This window comes from Polyodon spathula, chromosome 7 (assembly GCF_017654505.1).
Source record: "Polyodon spathula isolate WHYD16114869_AA chromosome 7, ASM1765450v1, whole genome shotgun sequence".
Classification (NCBI taxonomy): Eukaryota; Metazoa; Chordata; class Actinopteri; order Acipenseriformes; family Polyodontidae; genus Polyodon; species Polyodon spathula.
Genome location: NC_054540.1, coordinates 5,896,545 through 5,913,738, shown reverse-complemented (window position 1 = coordinate 5,913,738; position 17,194 = coordinate 5,896,545). Strand labels below are relative to the sequence as shown.

Below are 17,194 nucleotides of genomic sequence, written 5' to 3'. Positions count from 1 at the left end.
ATAAAACCTTTTTGCAGATTGTACACCAGCATACAACCTTGTCTCCTCATAACAGGTTATCCTAAAAAGTCTCACTAGTATTATTAATTGATAAGGGAGAGCCTAGCTGGCTGTGGTAATCCAACTAATTACTTGTCATACTGAAAAGTAGCTACATTAACCCATGCCCACAGCTGGTAGTCCTAAAGTCAAAATCTAAAACCAGTGTCTCTGTGTCGGCCATGAACGTCGGTCTCACCTGGATTTCACCACACACACACACACACACACACACACACACACACACACACACACACACACACACACACACACACACACACACACACACACACAGAGCACTCTGTCCCTGTTGTGTTAGAATACATTTTGAGAAGAATGGTTAAGAGAAACATCAGATTTAAGGCATGAGTCATATCTATGAAATTGGAATTATGCAAAAAAACAGATACACATAGAAAACCTGCTTAACACCCAGTTGCAGATTGGATGGAAGACTGCAGATGGAACTAGAGACGGCCCATGTTTAATATTCAAACAAGATGAAATTGAATTGCACAGACTGATTGGATGGTGCTGATGGAAACATGGAACAGTCAAAAAGTTCTAAGGAGTTGATACAATTTATACAATGCATGGGGTATGAGCCTTCAATCTCCAAATGTTCCTAAAACTAATTTAGTTTGAACCCCTTGAGACATTCACTTTGAAAATATTGATTATTCAGTCAAAGCACTTTCAGACAGGTTATTAAGAAGTGACCTAGAAATAACCATTTTCCAAATCACTTGGAGATGAAAGTTTAAGAATGTATAATGCAGAGTGATGCGCATCTCATCCATTAGACGTGTTCCATAAAGAATACATTTTGGTCTCACAACGTTGTTGTAACCTACCCCAGCTCCATTTACAAGGCAGGATGTAACAGTAGAGGACCATGATAGACACAATTTAAAAGGCAATGGAAGTGACTGATACAAAATGAATCTATGAAATAAGAGAAACATCAAAGACCTAAAATTCAGAAATAACAAAGGCATGAATTTGTGGAAAAAGTACAACCAATCCTGCCTCCTAGAGTGACTAACCAGAAGTACTGAGTTTATAAAAACTACATCACCTCAAAGTAACACGCTGCTAAACAATTATCCCCCCCCCCCCACCTTTCTTTGCAATCAGTAACAACAGTAATACCCGACCACCTCACCTGGGCAGTAGAATTATGAGGGGCAACTGTCTTTGAAGAACATATAGTATCTATTCTGTCATCTGGACAACATGTGGATCTGTGCTTCTGTGCAAATCAAATTGCCTTGTAACTGTTGCTATTGCTGAAACAAAGAACCCATCAATATAGCCAGATGGGACTTTTATTGAGGTACAAACAAAGGGTTATATTTCACTTCAATCTTTAATTACTCCTATTTCTTGAAATATGGATGTTACTGTATATGAGACTTAATACAAAGTTAAGTGAGCACTGTCGAAATATTCTTTAACGAGTGTTTGAGGGTTGGCCAGTGACACTTTTTATTTAAAATATGGAGGTCATTGACTTTATATAGATATTTCCTAATGGAATACATTCAGTTTTATGTCATACAATCTTATCTTAACAGTGTACTCACAAACTGGAGACCACTACACTTATATATTTTTCTCAGTGCTATTAATATCTACCTGGGCCCAACTGCAATACAAGTTAAAACAATGACAATGGAATAAAATAGCCTTTTATCTTGAATTCATATATGTATGAAGCCTTTCACTTTGGGCAATATAATCCCTGTCATCCAGTATTGCCCTCCCTAAGGGGGCAATAATTTTTTGATATGTGGCAGGGCAAAGAGCAGTCCATATTTGCCATATATATATATATATATATATATATATATATATATATATATATATATATATATATATATATATATATATATAGATGTTAAGCACATCACTACTTGTAACAAAAACAAAGCATACCTGGGTGCACGGTGTAATGGCCATCTCTTGGTGTAAGATAAACAGATCTGCTGGTTCTCTGCTATTCAGCACCTTTACGTGGCCCACGGACAATCAAAGCTCTTCTATTTACATGTATTTATTTATTTATTTTATTGTCCTAAAGTGTTTGCTTTTTAAAAGTTGTGTCTTATACAAACAGATCTTTCTGGTCTTTGTCTTTGGAATTCTTATATCACATCTCCTCTTTAAACACATCTCCTTGTCTCACTTTGAGCTCATCTCACCAGTTTTAGTATAACAAGTACAAAGACGAGGTAAATACAGTACTAGTCATCATATTGAGGGGCTACTGAATATACAGTAAATATCAATATAGTTAAAAATCTATTCAGATGCAGAATTTGTGAATAAATATATTCCCCGCTGAGATATTTATCTCTGTGCAATGTGCTTGGTACTTGTTAATCTTGATACCCTGCTGGGCTGTGTTGTGAAATGAAAAGGACAGTGTGGTGTTGTGCCTGCCAATGGTGAAAGTGTCCTTTCAATCTTCTGCTGGTAATGTAAACTAGTATTTATAATCCAAGCAGGGCATACATAGCTTACTAATCTAGTCGAGCAACTGACATGCATCTGGAAGGAATGTGCAATGTCTTGCCAGACGCACACATTTAAAATGTTCAGCAGTCCACTGGGAACAGTCATTTTATAGGGAGAGATCTCTTTATAGATTGACATTTAAACTACTTACTGCTTTTCTATTACACTTGTGCCTATAATCATTCATTTTTGATTCCCTCAAGTGAATTTTAAATCAGAGTGCATTCTTTATCTTTTTTATTCCCTATATATTATAATGCACTGAAATGCTCACGCGGAATTATTTTGTTTGTATTCTTACCCAAGCATTAGGATTATTTTTCTATGCAATCAGGTCTTATCAATACTGATGATGTGTAAAATCCAGGCAGACTTTCAAAGACATGCTTTGCTGAGCTTTAAACACCCACAAGAAATAAACAAAGACATTCTGCATGCCGACTTCACAAGGCAATCATAAGTTAAAAATAAAAGATCACTGCTGACTGTGTTTGTTTTGGGATTTTGAATTCACACTTTTGTTGCTAGAATCATATTGTTTCACACGGCTATTGAATAATACACAGAGATCTCATTAACAGAAATAAGCTCTTAAGTATAACTCAGCATATGGCATCCAAATTAAACATAGGGCGATATACAGAAACGGTCAATACCTATTTAGTGAGCTATTTCCTAAGCTTTACTTTAATGTGCATTTTTTTTATTTAATGGAAAGATCTTTTAAATTTGAGAAATTGTGGTTATGTGTGCAACAGACAAAAACAATAAGACCATTTATCTAAACATGCCCCCTTCTCATGATTACTGACTCTCTGTAATGGATGCTTTTATAATACATACGGGACATTTAGCAGTATTAGCTTTAGGATAAGGGCCTCCAGCCCATACTCTAGCTGGGTCCTGTGAGTACCATGAGCCCCGATCCAGCCCATACTCCAGCTGGGTCCTGTGAGATGAGCGGCAGGAGTTTTTCAGGTCTTACCTCTTCTTTTTCAGCACTCTGCAGGTCCTTCCATTCTTCAGTCACATGGCCAAAGTCCACCGTGTTCATTGGGACTTTAAGTTCCCCGATGATGTCGTGCTTGGAGAATCGGTCAAAGTCGTATACATTCATTACGAGAGTCTTGCCTCCCAGTTCGGCATAGGGCACCTGAAGTAGAGAAGAGAACAGAGACAATCAAGACAGAGCCACGATTAAAATCATTTGATCTGCCTCTTTCTGCTGCCATCCTGGGACGACCGAACAGGCTAAAAAAATGAGGCACGTTCTAATAATGTCTACTGCCATGGTATTTCATGTGGTGTTGTATCCACAAATTGATCGTTGTGCACCTATTGTGAAGCACAAGTACACAATGGTTGTGTTTGAATTATCATGCAGTCTTTGATGAATGTATGCAAATGTATTGCATTGTGGAAAATGCTCTTAAAAGGGCAGCTTGGTGTGTGAAGAGACTACCACAGTTACTGCATTGCTTTGTATCATTCCAAGTTTCAATCCTAGTAACATTTTAAAAGTCAGAAGTTTAAAGCAACACAGCAGCTTCAATAGAGCGCTGAGAATTAGGTACACTAAAGTGTAACCATTACCACGTACCCCTGTAAACCGCTGTCCCTAACTGATGTAAGACACTACTGCCGTGACATTAGACATTGTGTAAGGGTATAGAGTGAATCTATCTAATGAACCTTGAGCTTTGCTATATTTATAGTGATATCTTTCCCTCCATAGTTAAAATGACTTGTATTTTCTTAATGGTTTATTCTTTAATGATGTATCGATCCAGCAGAATGAAACTGTATTTTGCATCCCCTATGTTCCTAAAGCTGGACTTTCAGTTCCAATAAAAATGATCCCATTCTTACATATAAATCAGATGTACTGCAGTTGATTATTTTCATCAGTTAATTCCCTACATATGTTATTAGTACTGTACATACTGTATACTGTGTAGGGCTGAAACTGATGAAATGCCAGTCAGATTGCAGCTGTCTCCTTCACAACACAAACAGCTGAAATGCATTTATTGGTCTCCCCCTGCCACCTTCACATATCTAGACATGACTACTTATAAAGCAAGCTTCTGAAATCCATGGCCTCTTACAAAAATGACTTTTAATAAATCAATTAACCAGGCGGTCTGCTAAAAAGGTGTTATTAGGTTGAGTACTTTCATTTTAATAAACTATAAAGCAAGATTAACTTGTTTATTCTAGTGAAACAAATTGTGGCCAATCATTTAAAGCATATCATACCTTGAAAGTAAACTGCTCGTTGAAAGTGGGATTAAGGGTCTTTCTGTGGACTTTGGTCTCAAATTTCTTCTTCTTATCAGGCAGCAGGAAGACTTTCACATAAGGATCAGATGTGCCACCCATATCCAAGGCAGGCAGTTCCGCTGCTTGAATGATGCCTACAATAAGCTGGAAGAAACGGCAAAGAAATTTTAGTAGGCATTTACTGGCAGCAGAAAGATAAACCAATTTACCTGGATAAGTGCCACATTGCAAAGAGTTCTGCTAGCTTTCCAAAAAAAAAAAAAAAGTAAAATACTGTATTATAATATAAAACACTGTATTCAAATAATGCAGTGCCCATAGGGCTTGGTGGTGATGTAGGTTTTATGTGAACATTTTGAATAGTTTTCTTTTCTAAGAGGAAATGAAATATAGCGTAGCCCCTTTAAGATCAACTCTTGTTAAGATTTTTTGTTATTCCCCCCTACGGTTTAGATCAGTTGAATCCTATTTAAGGTCAATATTTTTAGCCACCTTTCATCTCTATTACTATTTCAGTCACTTGCCTTACACAGGAGGGTCATGTGGAAAGCGCTACACAGACAGTGAACCCTGAAAACAGGTTATTACCGTCTAGTAGTTGACCGCAAGCCCAATATCAACCGTCCTTAACCCTAACCCAAACTGCAACCCTACCCCTAACCCTACCCCTAATCCTAAACATAATCCAAAACCAAAATCTAGCTCTTAATCCCCTAAATCCAACCCCATCCTTAACCTAACCCTAACCCCAACCCTAACCCTAACCCTAACCCTAACCCTAACCCTAACCCTTAAGTGTTAACTTACAGCAAACAACAGTCAGGATTTAATAATTACTTTTTCAACATATACAATAAATAATATAAACATAAAATAAACAATCAGTAAATATCTGAGCAGCTGTCACATTCAGTAGGGTTACAGTGTTGCTAGTGTGATCCCATGTTGGGTCAAACCCTAGTTTAGATCAATTTTATCTTGATAAATGGGACTTGATTTTAAGAGAGCTTGACTGTATGTCACAGTTAGCGAGAAAGGACCTACGTTCACTGGATTCCTCTGTTTATTTTGAGTTCTAAGACACTATGATGTAAAATTGTGACTAATGATGTGCTTCTTCCAGACAACTACAGTGCCAGGAGAAGCCTTCCTGATTAAAAAACAATCCCAAGACCTCTCCACAGCATATCTGGATTCTATGAGAGAAAATCATCATGATGTTTTTACCCTTGTGAACTGTTTGAAAAATATTGAATTAACCAGGATAATTTTTTTTTTTTTTTTGGCGTGCAGCTACTCCACCTTCACCTTCTTTAATGTTTGTCTATAATGTACTACATGTATCAGAAATTAGGCCCTGGGGAATTCAAAGTGAATAACAGATGGTAGAGGATACCCCCAATGGAAAACATTTCTGGACAGCTAAAACATATTGCAGGTTTATAGCAACAAAAAAACATCCTCAGACCCAAGGACAAACTGACTTCCAAAACGTCACTGATACGTGTGTTTACAATCCATAATTCTGTTACTGTAATGCAAACAAACATCGGAAAACCACAGAGAGACTTGAGGTACTGAAGTGGAGGCAGAGCTGAATTGTAGCCACAACTAACCTACAGTATGGAAGGTCTTTCCCACAGATGTCTTAGAAAAACTACAACCCTGCCCATCACCTTTTTGTGAGACTATTTCTGTCAACACCCAGCTAGGGTTTAACAGTAGGCGTGTGCATTGACTCACTGAAACCATTTAATAATGCATATGATCGTTATCTAACCAGAATCAATTTTACCTGCATTTTACCCTTTTAAAGCAGTATTCTAAAAAGGTCCTGTTTGTCAGCAAGGGAGGCATACAATATATATTTAAAGTTCAATCATTTCTAAAGCAATTGTACGTTTAAAACTTTAAACCGATAAGCTTTATGATCTGATATCTAGAGTAACTGATATCTAAGTGATCTGATATCTAGAGTAACATATTTTTCTAAATATCTCAGATAGACAAGTCTTCATTCTTTTTCTAAGAATCTCAAGGTGCAGCAGTCAGCAAGGTTAGAATATGTGTTTATAAAGGGTCTGCTAGAAAAGCAGTCGACTTCCCTGTGTAAAGATCTTAATGGCTGATGTGAACCTTTGTACTCCAGACTGCAGTTTGGTCATCAAACTCTCATTCCTCTAACTGCTGCAACCTAAGTGAAAATTAGCTTTCACATTTATAGCTCTTAACAACTGTGTCTTACTACCACTATGTTACAACATGCAATTAAATACAATTCTGGGCAGGAATTAAATAAAGAGGCTGATGCAGTGGATTGTAAATGTGCCGTGATCAGCTACGATAACACACATTTACCAGCAGAATTAAAACGGAAAATATGGAGAATAAACACAAAGGTAATCAGTGTAAATATATTTCCAGTGACAATTATATAATTGAATTGTGTTATGGAGAAAAAGCTTCTAATATTAAGTTTGTGGAAAACTAAATCTTTGGTGAATGATTGTAATTAGATTTTTTTGATTTGATTTTGTTTTTCTTTTTTTACACAGGCTTGCACTATGATGTTGCATTCTGGTTTGGAAAACCCTGCAAAGGATCCAGCTTAACATTTCAGTCGAAGGATTTCACCTCTGAGAGCACAGCCCCCATAGGAAACTAATGTCGGGCAGGATTAAAATCTATATCCTTTCAGTGTAGGGTGTGTGCGCTGCAAAGCTACAATACATACTGTAAAGAAAAAATGGTTGTCTTTTCATTAATCCAAGCTCGGCCCTGACTCACTGGATGTATAGGAAGGGCCTCGCTAGGAACAATATGTTGCATAACTATACCCCACTAAGGTATATATGTGAAATACATTCTTGAAACCAGTTCAATCAAATTTGAGTGCTAAACCCACCCTCTATACATTTATAAACTAGGTCACCAGGAGGTACATTTTGACACTGTCTCAAGGCTGTGGGCATTGGGTTGTCTGCTATATCACTGTTGTTGAGGACATGCATCCTTGTAGGAGGTACTGAGGGCAAACGGCTTTAAGCAGATGGCACTGCAGAGTTATGTAATGAGGATTTTGCTGCTTGAATGGGGCATAGGTTTTGCTTGGCTTTAAATCGGCTGTCACCAAACAAAATAGATTTCGGTTTTGAACCACAGGTTTTGAACACACATTACGTTTGACAGTGGCTGTCAGGCACTTGTCCTGAGGGAAGGCAAATACTGCTTGATTTAAAAAGAGAAATCATGGGAGGACCAGAATTAACTATCCCATCCCATACATCTTCTTTATAATAGATGGGCACCACCAGCAATAAAAGCCCATTAGAGCTCTGCATGTGGAATATTAGTGAGCCCCTATGGAAATGAATACTACTTTGATAGACACCGTAGAAAATGATAAGAGGAGAATCCCAAGACTGTTGCTACATCTCCCGGCAATGCATGAAATCCTGATTAAGGTGCAAGCAATAAATATAGCTATGTGCACAACAGGAGAGCTTCACTAAAATGCAAAGGCTGACACAGGTAAAGGAAAACATAAAGAAATAGACTGCAGTACCAGCCATAAAGGCTACATGCATTTAAAAGAAAAAGGGATTTCTGATTTATCTGCTTGATAGGAAAGCGATCGCTCTGCATAGTAATAATGTCATATTTTACCGTACCCACTGACTCACAGGCCAGTAAGGGAGCTGGAATATGCAATTAAGCAGGACAGGATTAACTGGGCCGACAGCTTCAATACCCCTGCAAGGCGTCAATACATGTAAAATAAAGGCAGCCTCAACACTGGTCATTTAACTGCAGTCCCGTGGTGTGGCTGTAGGGGGAGGATTACCTTCAATCAATGAGAATTCAAAAGCTCCCTTAAGCCCTCTTTAAGAGGCAGAGATGTAGCACAATCATCCGATCCATCAGGCTTCATGCAAGCTCACCTGAGCCCTCTGAGGCAGGTAATGTGGGGCAATTTGGACCTGGACTTGACACAGTTTCTTGTCTAAACTGGGTCTTGGTAGTGTCTTTTTCATATTCTCTATACAGACATTTGCATTTGTTATTCCACATACAGTACATATTAACACACTACAGCCACTTTAATGCAGTGTACCATCTGCTGTAATGTTTAATGTTAGGTTTATCCTTTGAGTGGCAAATGGAACATTCATTGTGGCATTCATTGTTACCCATGGTGTTATTCTTATTTATAAACCACTCACTGTACTGTTTCTGGAGCTTCTCACTAAACTGATTTTTTAAACTCCTCCTGTAATCCACTCTTTTTCTTTATCTGTTAAACAAGCATGATCAAGCATTCAGTTGATTCAGCATTCAACCCAAGGCATCGATTGAGTAATTCTAGCAATACAATATATCATGTGTTTTAAGTAAAATAATATATGTTCACAGATGGTTGAGAATATATACCAATACATACATGAGTTTGATAATCCCATGAGTAAACTTGCTCCAGAAGACTGATTTTAGACTGGAACATATACAGCATGCACACACTTTGCAATGTCATCTACCGGTTGGCATTTCTTCTCACCTGGTTCTCTGTGAAATTATAATCCAAAGAGTATTGTAGTTTTCCCAGCTTCTCTGCCTCCTTGAGCTCACCCTCCTTCTCTCCGTCAGTCAGCCCAGTCTCTGCATCATCATCGTCATCATCATCCTTCACAGCCTGAAGAGAGAGGAAGGGGCAGAAAAGGTGAGCGTCGTCCCAGCAGCAACCCCAGGATCTCAACAAGCTGTCCCGGTCCCTCCCTGTGAACAGCTGCTGGGAGTAGGTACTGCGTGATTCCAATTACATTCTGTCGTGCTCTGATTCATTTAGGATTTGCAGCCAGTCTATTATTATTACTGTTTTACTGGAATAATAATAATAATAATAATAATAATAATAATAAATAATAATAATAATAATAATAATAATAATAATAAAATATTCAAGCAAATCATTTAAATTGTCAACTACTGAAATGTCAAGATGGTATTTGAGTAAATTCCTCACTAATCTTATTGGGGGACAACTACAAAAAAGCATGCTGTTAAATAGACAAGGTCATTCATTCAGTGCAGTTTCTGTGCAGAATAATCAGAACATGTCAGCTTTCCACTGTGCATGCAGAGCTTCTACAAACTAGTTGAATTAGACATGGTTCCCCCTCATTAAAATGCACTTCCCAGATGGTGCTTGTAAAAGAATTATAATGTCAAATACTTCAGCTGCGTCTCTTACTATGCACATGAAAACTGTAAACACCATGCCAGCAAAAAGTGTTGATATAGAAGAAATGTGTCGGCTTCTTTAAAGTATTTCCCCATCCGTTCGAGTACAAGCAAAGACTGAACAAAATTGATTTTTGGCTCAAAGAAAAAAAAAAAAAACTTTGTCAAGTCAGACTTCCACCCTCATGTGAAAATATCAGTAATCAAAGCAACAACAAAAAAACAGTTTGTTGTTGATGTCTATTTATTCTTGAGTGCTGACTTGGACAAATTAGGAAAATGGCATATGGTGAACACACAACAAGGAGCAGAAGTGACAGATAAAATGATTAGGAGCAGGGTCTACTAAAGCTGCTAGTGGCTTTATGAACTAATCTCGCATCTAAGTGCATTACGTTAATTGTTCCAATAGCTTTACAAAGCTCCTTAGGTCATTTTTCTACCCATATACATTATGGTATAAAAGGGTCAATGGGTAATACAATTCTTTAATATTTGGTATTTGTGTGGGAAACTAAGCCCAGTAAATAGGACTTTGGTTTTGAGAGCTAGGAGGGGCTTTTAAGTCAACGCAAACCATTTACTGTAGTAATATTTTAATATCACAGTGCCTATTATCAAATTCAAGTTAGAAAGCTACCTGAAAAATCATATATCTCATACTGGAGTATAAATATTGTATGTGAAGAAATATTCAAGATTTAACAATTAAAGTGCAAACTTTTAACACAAGAAATAGCAATAACACTTACTTGAACACTCCAGGGTGTGATATTATTTATCGGATATTGCCCTGACTGTTAGAATAATGCTGAACCCTACTTGTGCGACAAGCTAATAGAATATAAGTGCTATTAACTACCTGTGTAAGCAGAGCCACTATGGCAATTTCAGTGCTTCTTCTCTTGTGGTAAGGAAGCTATGGCTGCGTACACTGCTCCTGGGAAGGGCTCTATCTAATGCTAGGGTTGCTTATCCTTCTTCTCTCAGTTATGTAAAGATGAACTGCATATAACAGAATATTGTATATAACTGCCTCCTAAATGTCACAGGTCCTATTGCTATATACAATGCCATATCTTTTTAGTTGATAATGAACAGTGTCCGCTCAAATAAAATAATAACAAAAAACATTGCCTTCTTTAATCTGGCAAGTTGCTGAAAGCAATAAAATCTGTTATGTAACTGAAAAAAAAATCAATTTGGTTCCTCCTTATTGAAGCATGCGTAGCGATATATATAGATATATATAGCATATATATATATATATATATATATATATATATATATATATATATATATATATATATATATATATATATATATATATATATATATATATATAGTCACACACACACACACACACAAGGCAGACATACATATATAAATTGCTACTTAGGAAGCCACTGCTGTCCAGAATCTATACATCACAGCAACAACTTATGAATATCCAAGCAGCAAAGAAAAACCTACCGCCAGCCACAATCCAGAACAGTCATCAGACACAACACAGATACGGAGGACATAGAAGGAAGAAACAAAAATTAAAACAACCATACACAATCGTTAACACAAGAATGTGGGCAAACCTAGAGAAATGACCCCCGCTGGTTGACTGAGCTGCAGACTTCCATTCAACGTTCAGTTATGACTGTCCATCTATCTGCTGCATCACCCACAATGATACAAAAGTCATGTCACAAAGCTCACGTGGCTCTTGTCTGGTGTCTGCAGGACAGCTCCTTTGAAGCCCAGCTGGTTTATAATACTGTACTTAGCAATCAAAATGTCTCAGTTTTATTGGTGCTAGGTTGACATGATGCAGAGTATGATTGATCAAATCCGGTGTTATTTATTTAACCAGCTGTGGTTAGCTTGTCGTGCTGTGCTACATTTTTATGAGTGCAGTTTAGCTGCAAATCCCTTCATTGCCGGACTCTCTCATACTTTGTTCATTGGAAATGAAAAGATGAACTTTTAAGTAAAAATGACCTTTCCCTATCCAGTAAAGGAATTCTTTACCCACGTAGAGACTCTCAAAAATGTATTTAAACTGAAGTCATTTCTCTTGGTAAATACATTTATTATTAACACTCACAGGTGGTTTCACAGACCCCTGATTAGCACGATCTTGAAGAATAACCTTAGTTTAGGTAATTTAATATTAGTGCTAACCAGGACTGTGAAACCGTCCATTATTACTACAACAGGACATTATTATCCAAGACTACACATAGGAATCCGTTGACAAGATATAAATTGTGTGTTCCAGATGTCCTGTAAAAAAAAAATTAAACCATACAATTGTTCACGCATTAAACAAACAAACAAAACAAAATAAATAAAACAGAAAAAAAAATAAAGAAACAATTTTGGCATAGACACTGTGAAAAAGAATAAAACGCGTTATATACATCCACATACCAAAATGGCCATTTTCTTCTTATTTTATTTCGTCAGTTTTATCCAGCTCCTGGCACAGGAACTAAACTAAAGGCTACTCAAACAACTAACTAGTACTGAATCTGACAGCAGTCAAAACGAGAGCTCGGGAACATGTCGAGCTGCATTCTATGCAGGTGCCCCACAAAGTGCCTTCCAGGTTATACTCTATATGAAATGGCCATGTGAGTATTATGTGATGTGAATTAAAGGATAGCAGGAGACAGCATGAAATGGTCGTCTAGCACAAACAGTACTGCGATGCTCGGCAACGAATCATTTGATTTATTGTAATTTCAATACAATAAAATAGGTTATACAGTAACTATTGGCTGTCATCTCTTGTGATCCAGACCCTGGTTAACGAGTGGTTTATAAAGTAAGCAGGACAGTTCAGCAGGCTGCAGTGAAAACATATTCACAGCAGGAAAAGACAAGTGCATCACAAGACCACTACAGACCTGCAAGATCCTATCCAATCGGTTTCATTGTGAATCAATGGATTGTGATACTTTTAAGAATATTTATTTAAAAGGTATATGCAGCATTATGGACTGCATAGCCATTTGTAGAGTGTGGAATGTTTATTTGAATGATTTGAACCAACGTGATTTTGGATACTATATATATAGTGTAATATGTTACTTTGGCGAATCTCACTGTTTTAACGTCTTTAGATAATACAGCCTGCTGAAATGCCCTACCATACATGTACTTATATGTACTTCTACTCCTCCTTTTTTGGGGGTAACACCACCATTTTTTTATAAAGCATTGCTAAAGTTACTACTGTGATAACGTTTTGTGATTAGAGGTAATGAAGACATTGGTGAATTGGAGATGTGCCCCAGTCTTTTTACACAGTACCAAGGCTTGACTTGCAACAGGCTAATAATGGCCACAGCAACTGTGCAAACAATAGGTAAAGAATCTCTTTACCTGATCCCTTCCATTTTTGCCTCCGTCTTTGACATCTTTCATGTTCATGGCATTCTTCCCACCCTTTTCTTTGCCCTTCTTCTTACTCTTCTTCTTGAACAAGCACTTCTTACAGACACACAAGCAGCAGGTTAGAATCAGCAGGGCAGCTACGATGCCGATAGCTATTAAGGCCCATTGCGGCACTGAAAACAAGGAACAAAGCTTCAGTTAGAACAATAAAACCAAAACATACATAACAAGACTACATGGTTACTGTGTATCATATGCACAGTGTGTGGCACATTTGAAATAATTTCCAAAGAGTATCTTTTGTGGTATGGCACTCCTCTCTATTAGGAGCTGGAACATTATTTTGTCAAAGCAAGCTGGATTTATCCATGGCTTTTATCATCTGTTATTGCAGTGCTTGTCTGTGCTTTACTGCTTGTTCACTAAGATTCTACAAAGATTGAATATATTTTGCTACAAGTATGTGTCTATAATAGGGTAATGCAGTAAAGCAGTAAACACCACCCAATGTTTCAGTGCTGACCAAACCACTGCATCATGTTACAGGTACTGAAACTGAAAATGGACGAACCGCCTTGAATTGAAAAATATTGTCGTTTATATAGAATGCCCCTAGATGTGATTGAGACAGTTTAGCTTTAAATACAATTCACCAATCTCAGGTTCTAATTTATTATACAGTAAATGAAATGCCAGAAAAACATACCATGTATAAACGTTTACATAGTAGAGTATGGTCCATAATAATGTGAACACTGAATTTCTTCTTTATACCAAAAAAACAAAAACAACACCAACAGCAACAACATACACAGACTCTATAATTTATCAGTTTATGGTACATGCACCTTTTACTTATTATTATTATTATTATTATTATTAATAATAATAATAATAATAATATAATAATAATAATAATAATAATAATAATGTAGTGTCCTGTGCTCGACAGGGAAAAAAGCATTAGTTTGCAGTTAGTCTCTTGATTAAATATGTAATCAGCTATATTGAAAAAGTCACTAACATGTTAAAGCATATTAAAAATATAAAAGGTTAATTTACTGTTGTGTGTATTTTATTGTATTTTTTTTGTATTTGTACTTAAGAATTGATATACAGTGAATTCCACCTGTGGGTTTTGATACAGTGCATGTTTAGCAGACAATATTATATATTGGGTGCTGAACAGTGTAGTGCACTGCAGTACAGTCTTCTGAGTGGCAACACTTTCAGCAAAAGATTTTAAAAGGGCAGTTTCAAGCTATGTTATAGAACGTACATTTTAAAAGGGCATTTTCAAGCTATGTTATAGAACATACATTTTAAAAGGGCATTTTCAAGCTATGTTATAGAACGAATGTTTTAAAAGAGCATCGCGTCAGTGTTTTGACGTTGGTGAAACCCAACACAGAATGGTTAAAAAACCTGACAGGGATATTTTAGTCTCATACAGGCAAACCTAGTGGAAATAATGATCAGAGGAAATGACAACAGACACAGCAATTCAGAAGGTTAATTATGGTTGTGCTGGCAAGAAACTGAACACCCCTTGATAACACAATGCACCCTTTCTATTTTAAAATTCCACTTTGAATAGCTTTCTCCATGAAAAATACAGACAATGCAAAGCTGAATATAATTAAAACAGTAAAGCCACAACATTTTCATCATCTATATTACACATGTATGATAATAAAAAAACTAGGCTACGAGACAAGAACAGTGCATAAGACACTTCATAGGCTGTACGCTATTACAGTATGTGTTTAGTCTACCTCTAGGTCTTTATTGTCTCAGTTCTGAAGTCCACAGGGGTCTAAAGGCTGGAATACAGTATGTGAGTGTTATGAATGTTAGGAATCCAGCTAATTCAATAAAAACAAAAAAGGTTTGTGTGGGTTTTCATTTTTAATAGCAAGAGAGCAGTAATCCTTTCTGATATTTCACTTGTTACAAACTGTGCTTTCTGTACAACTATAACATTTATGCAAGTAACTTACAGCCATGACTTACATTTATATATACAAACGTGAGTTACATAAAGACAGATATGCAACACCTTATGTTCCCAGATTCTCCTACGTTTTCTAAATAAGGTCATAGCCAAGTTCAATCACAATGAGATACAGACATAAGTTAAAACTCATGTAAAGAGGGTATGCAATACAGCAGGTATATGCACACATACAGACAGTATGAGGGTCTCCACTATATGCCTGTTGCCAGCGATATGCATCCCCAGGAGGGAGATAACTGATCCACAAAGTACTTTATTCTAATCGTTACAGAATTAAGGAACTGTCAAGAAAATGATTAGATACTTATTCATCAAAATAGCAACAGTTCTGTACTTATCTTCACACCAGAGCTTTGTGAGGAAGAAAAATCAATAGCGAGCTGACAAAATCAATACTCACTCGTCCATAGGAAAACAGCCCCATGTGTGATCTCCTGTCTGAGCCCCCCAACATTTCAACTGGAAATCCTTCCTTTGTTGACACTAACACTTCACTTACTATGCACTATTGGTAACACTTTACATGAAGTGTCTCTCTAATCACTGTGTATTTACGTACGTAGCAGTTACTTGGTAAATACATGTGTACTTACACATAATTACAATGTTTTTATGCATAATTACAATGCACTTAATGTGCACTTTTTATTTGCACACCATAACCCTAACCCAACCTGAACCCTATTCCTATCCCTAACCCTAACTCTCACCCTAAGGCAAAATGAAGTACATTGTAACTGCATAATAACACTGCAATTATGTGTAAGAGCACATGTATCTACTAAGTTACTACTACGTAAATACACAGTAATTAGAGACACAATGTAAAGTGTTACTGCACTATTTTTTCTGCTACTGTACAAGTAGTTACATCATCACTTTGATTGTTTTGATAACAAATGTTTTCCTAAAGTGGAAAAGTTAATAAAAACAACTTTACAAATAACTGAGTCCAGAAAATTGCAGACTTTTTCTTGTTTTGTTGACTTTGTGATGCTATCTACACACCAGAGGGGAACTTTTTGAAAAGTAATTGATAAAATCGGGTGAAGTGATCCAATATTTTATCAAACCAAAGATGAATACAAGCAAGTGTGTAACCCAGGTTGATAAAGATGCTGTATCATTTATTAAAATCTGCTGCTACTTCAAACACTGCTGGCAATCAGCCAGTAACTCCAGTATTTACAGCAACACTAAAATAAAATACGCCTTCTAGAAGAAAACCTTTTTTCTTGAAATATTAAAACATTATAAATATGGGATTAATCAATGAATATTAATCTTTTTCAACATTTAGGAGTTGATGTAAGGGAATTAGTGTACATTACATGAAATCATTCATAAATTAAATCAACATTTAATCATGAAATTGGAGGATAACTATATAAAAAAAAATCCATCTGGTAGACAAAACACTTGTCAACCAGACTAATAAAGTTAGTTTTGTTACAGTATATGGATTAAACATTTGACCTGCTGAACTAGTGTTTTGGACGCCTTTGTGGTTTGGGCTGGTAAAATCATGTGGATGTATTGCACAGATGGTCACTCTACAGCAAGTTAGCAGCACTGGAAAATATCATCTATGCTTGTAAAAGGAAAAGCAAAAGGAATTTTAATGGAACAGTAATTTAAGCTTCAGATTCAGCTAGATTAGTAATAGACAGCTTTGCATTGAGGTAAACAGGGCACATTTAAAAA

General features: G+C 36.6%; 1 protein-coding gene across 4 annotated transcripts in view; it reads right to left on the bottom strand.

Moving 5' to 3' along the window:
* The window catches only part of LOC121318049 (synaptotagmin-1-like), a 193,955-nt gene that overhangs the window by 19,218 nt on the left and 157,543 nt on the right, over positions 1–17,194 (bottom strand). For 3 of the 4 annotated variants that reach the window (XM_041254284.1, XM_041254283.1, XM_041254282.1), the window contains 4 exons: positions 13,462–13,646; positions 9,398–9,532; positions 4,819–4,986; positions 3,545–3,712 (listed from right to left, as the gene is read on the bottom strand). In XM_041254284.1, the coding sequence (XP_041110218.1) occupies positions 3,545–3,712; positions 4,819–4,986; positions 9,398–9,532; positions 13,462–13,646 (656 nt within the window). The remainder of the gene's footprint in view (positions 1–3,544; positions 3,713–4,818; positions 4,987–9,397; positions 9,533–13,461; positions 13,647–17,194) is intronic. The other variant, XM_041254285.1, reaches the window with a different exon arrangement.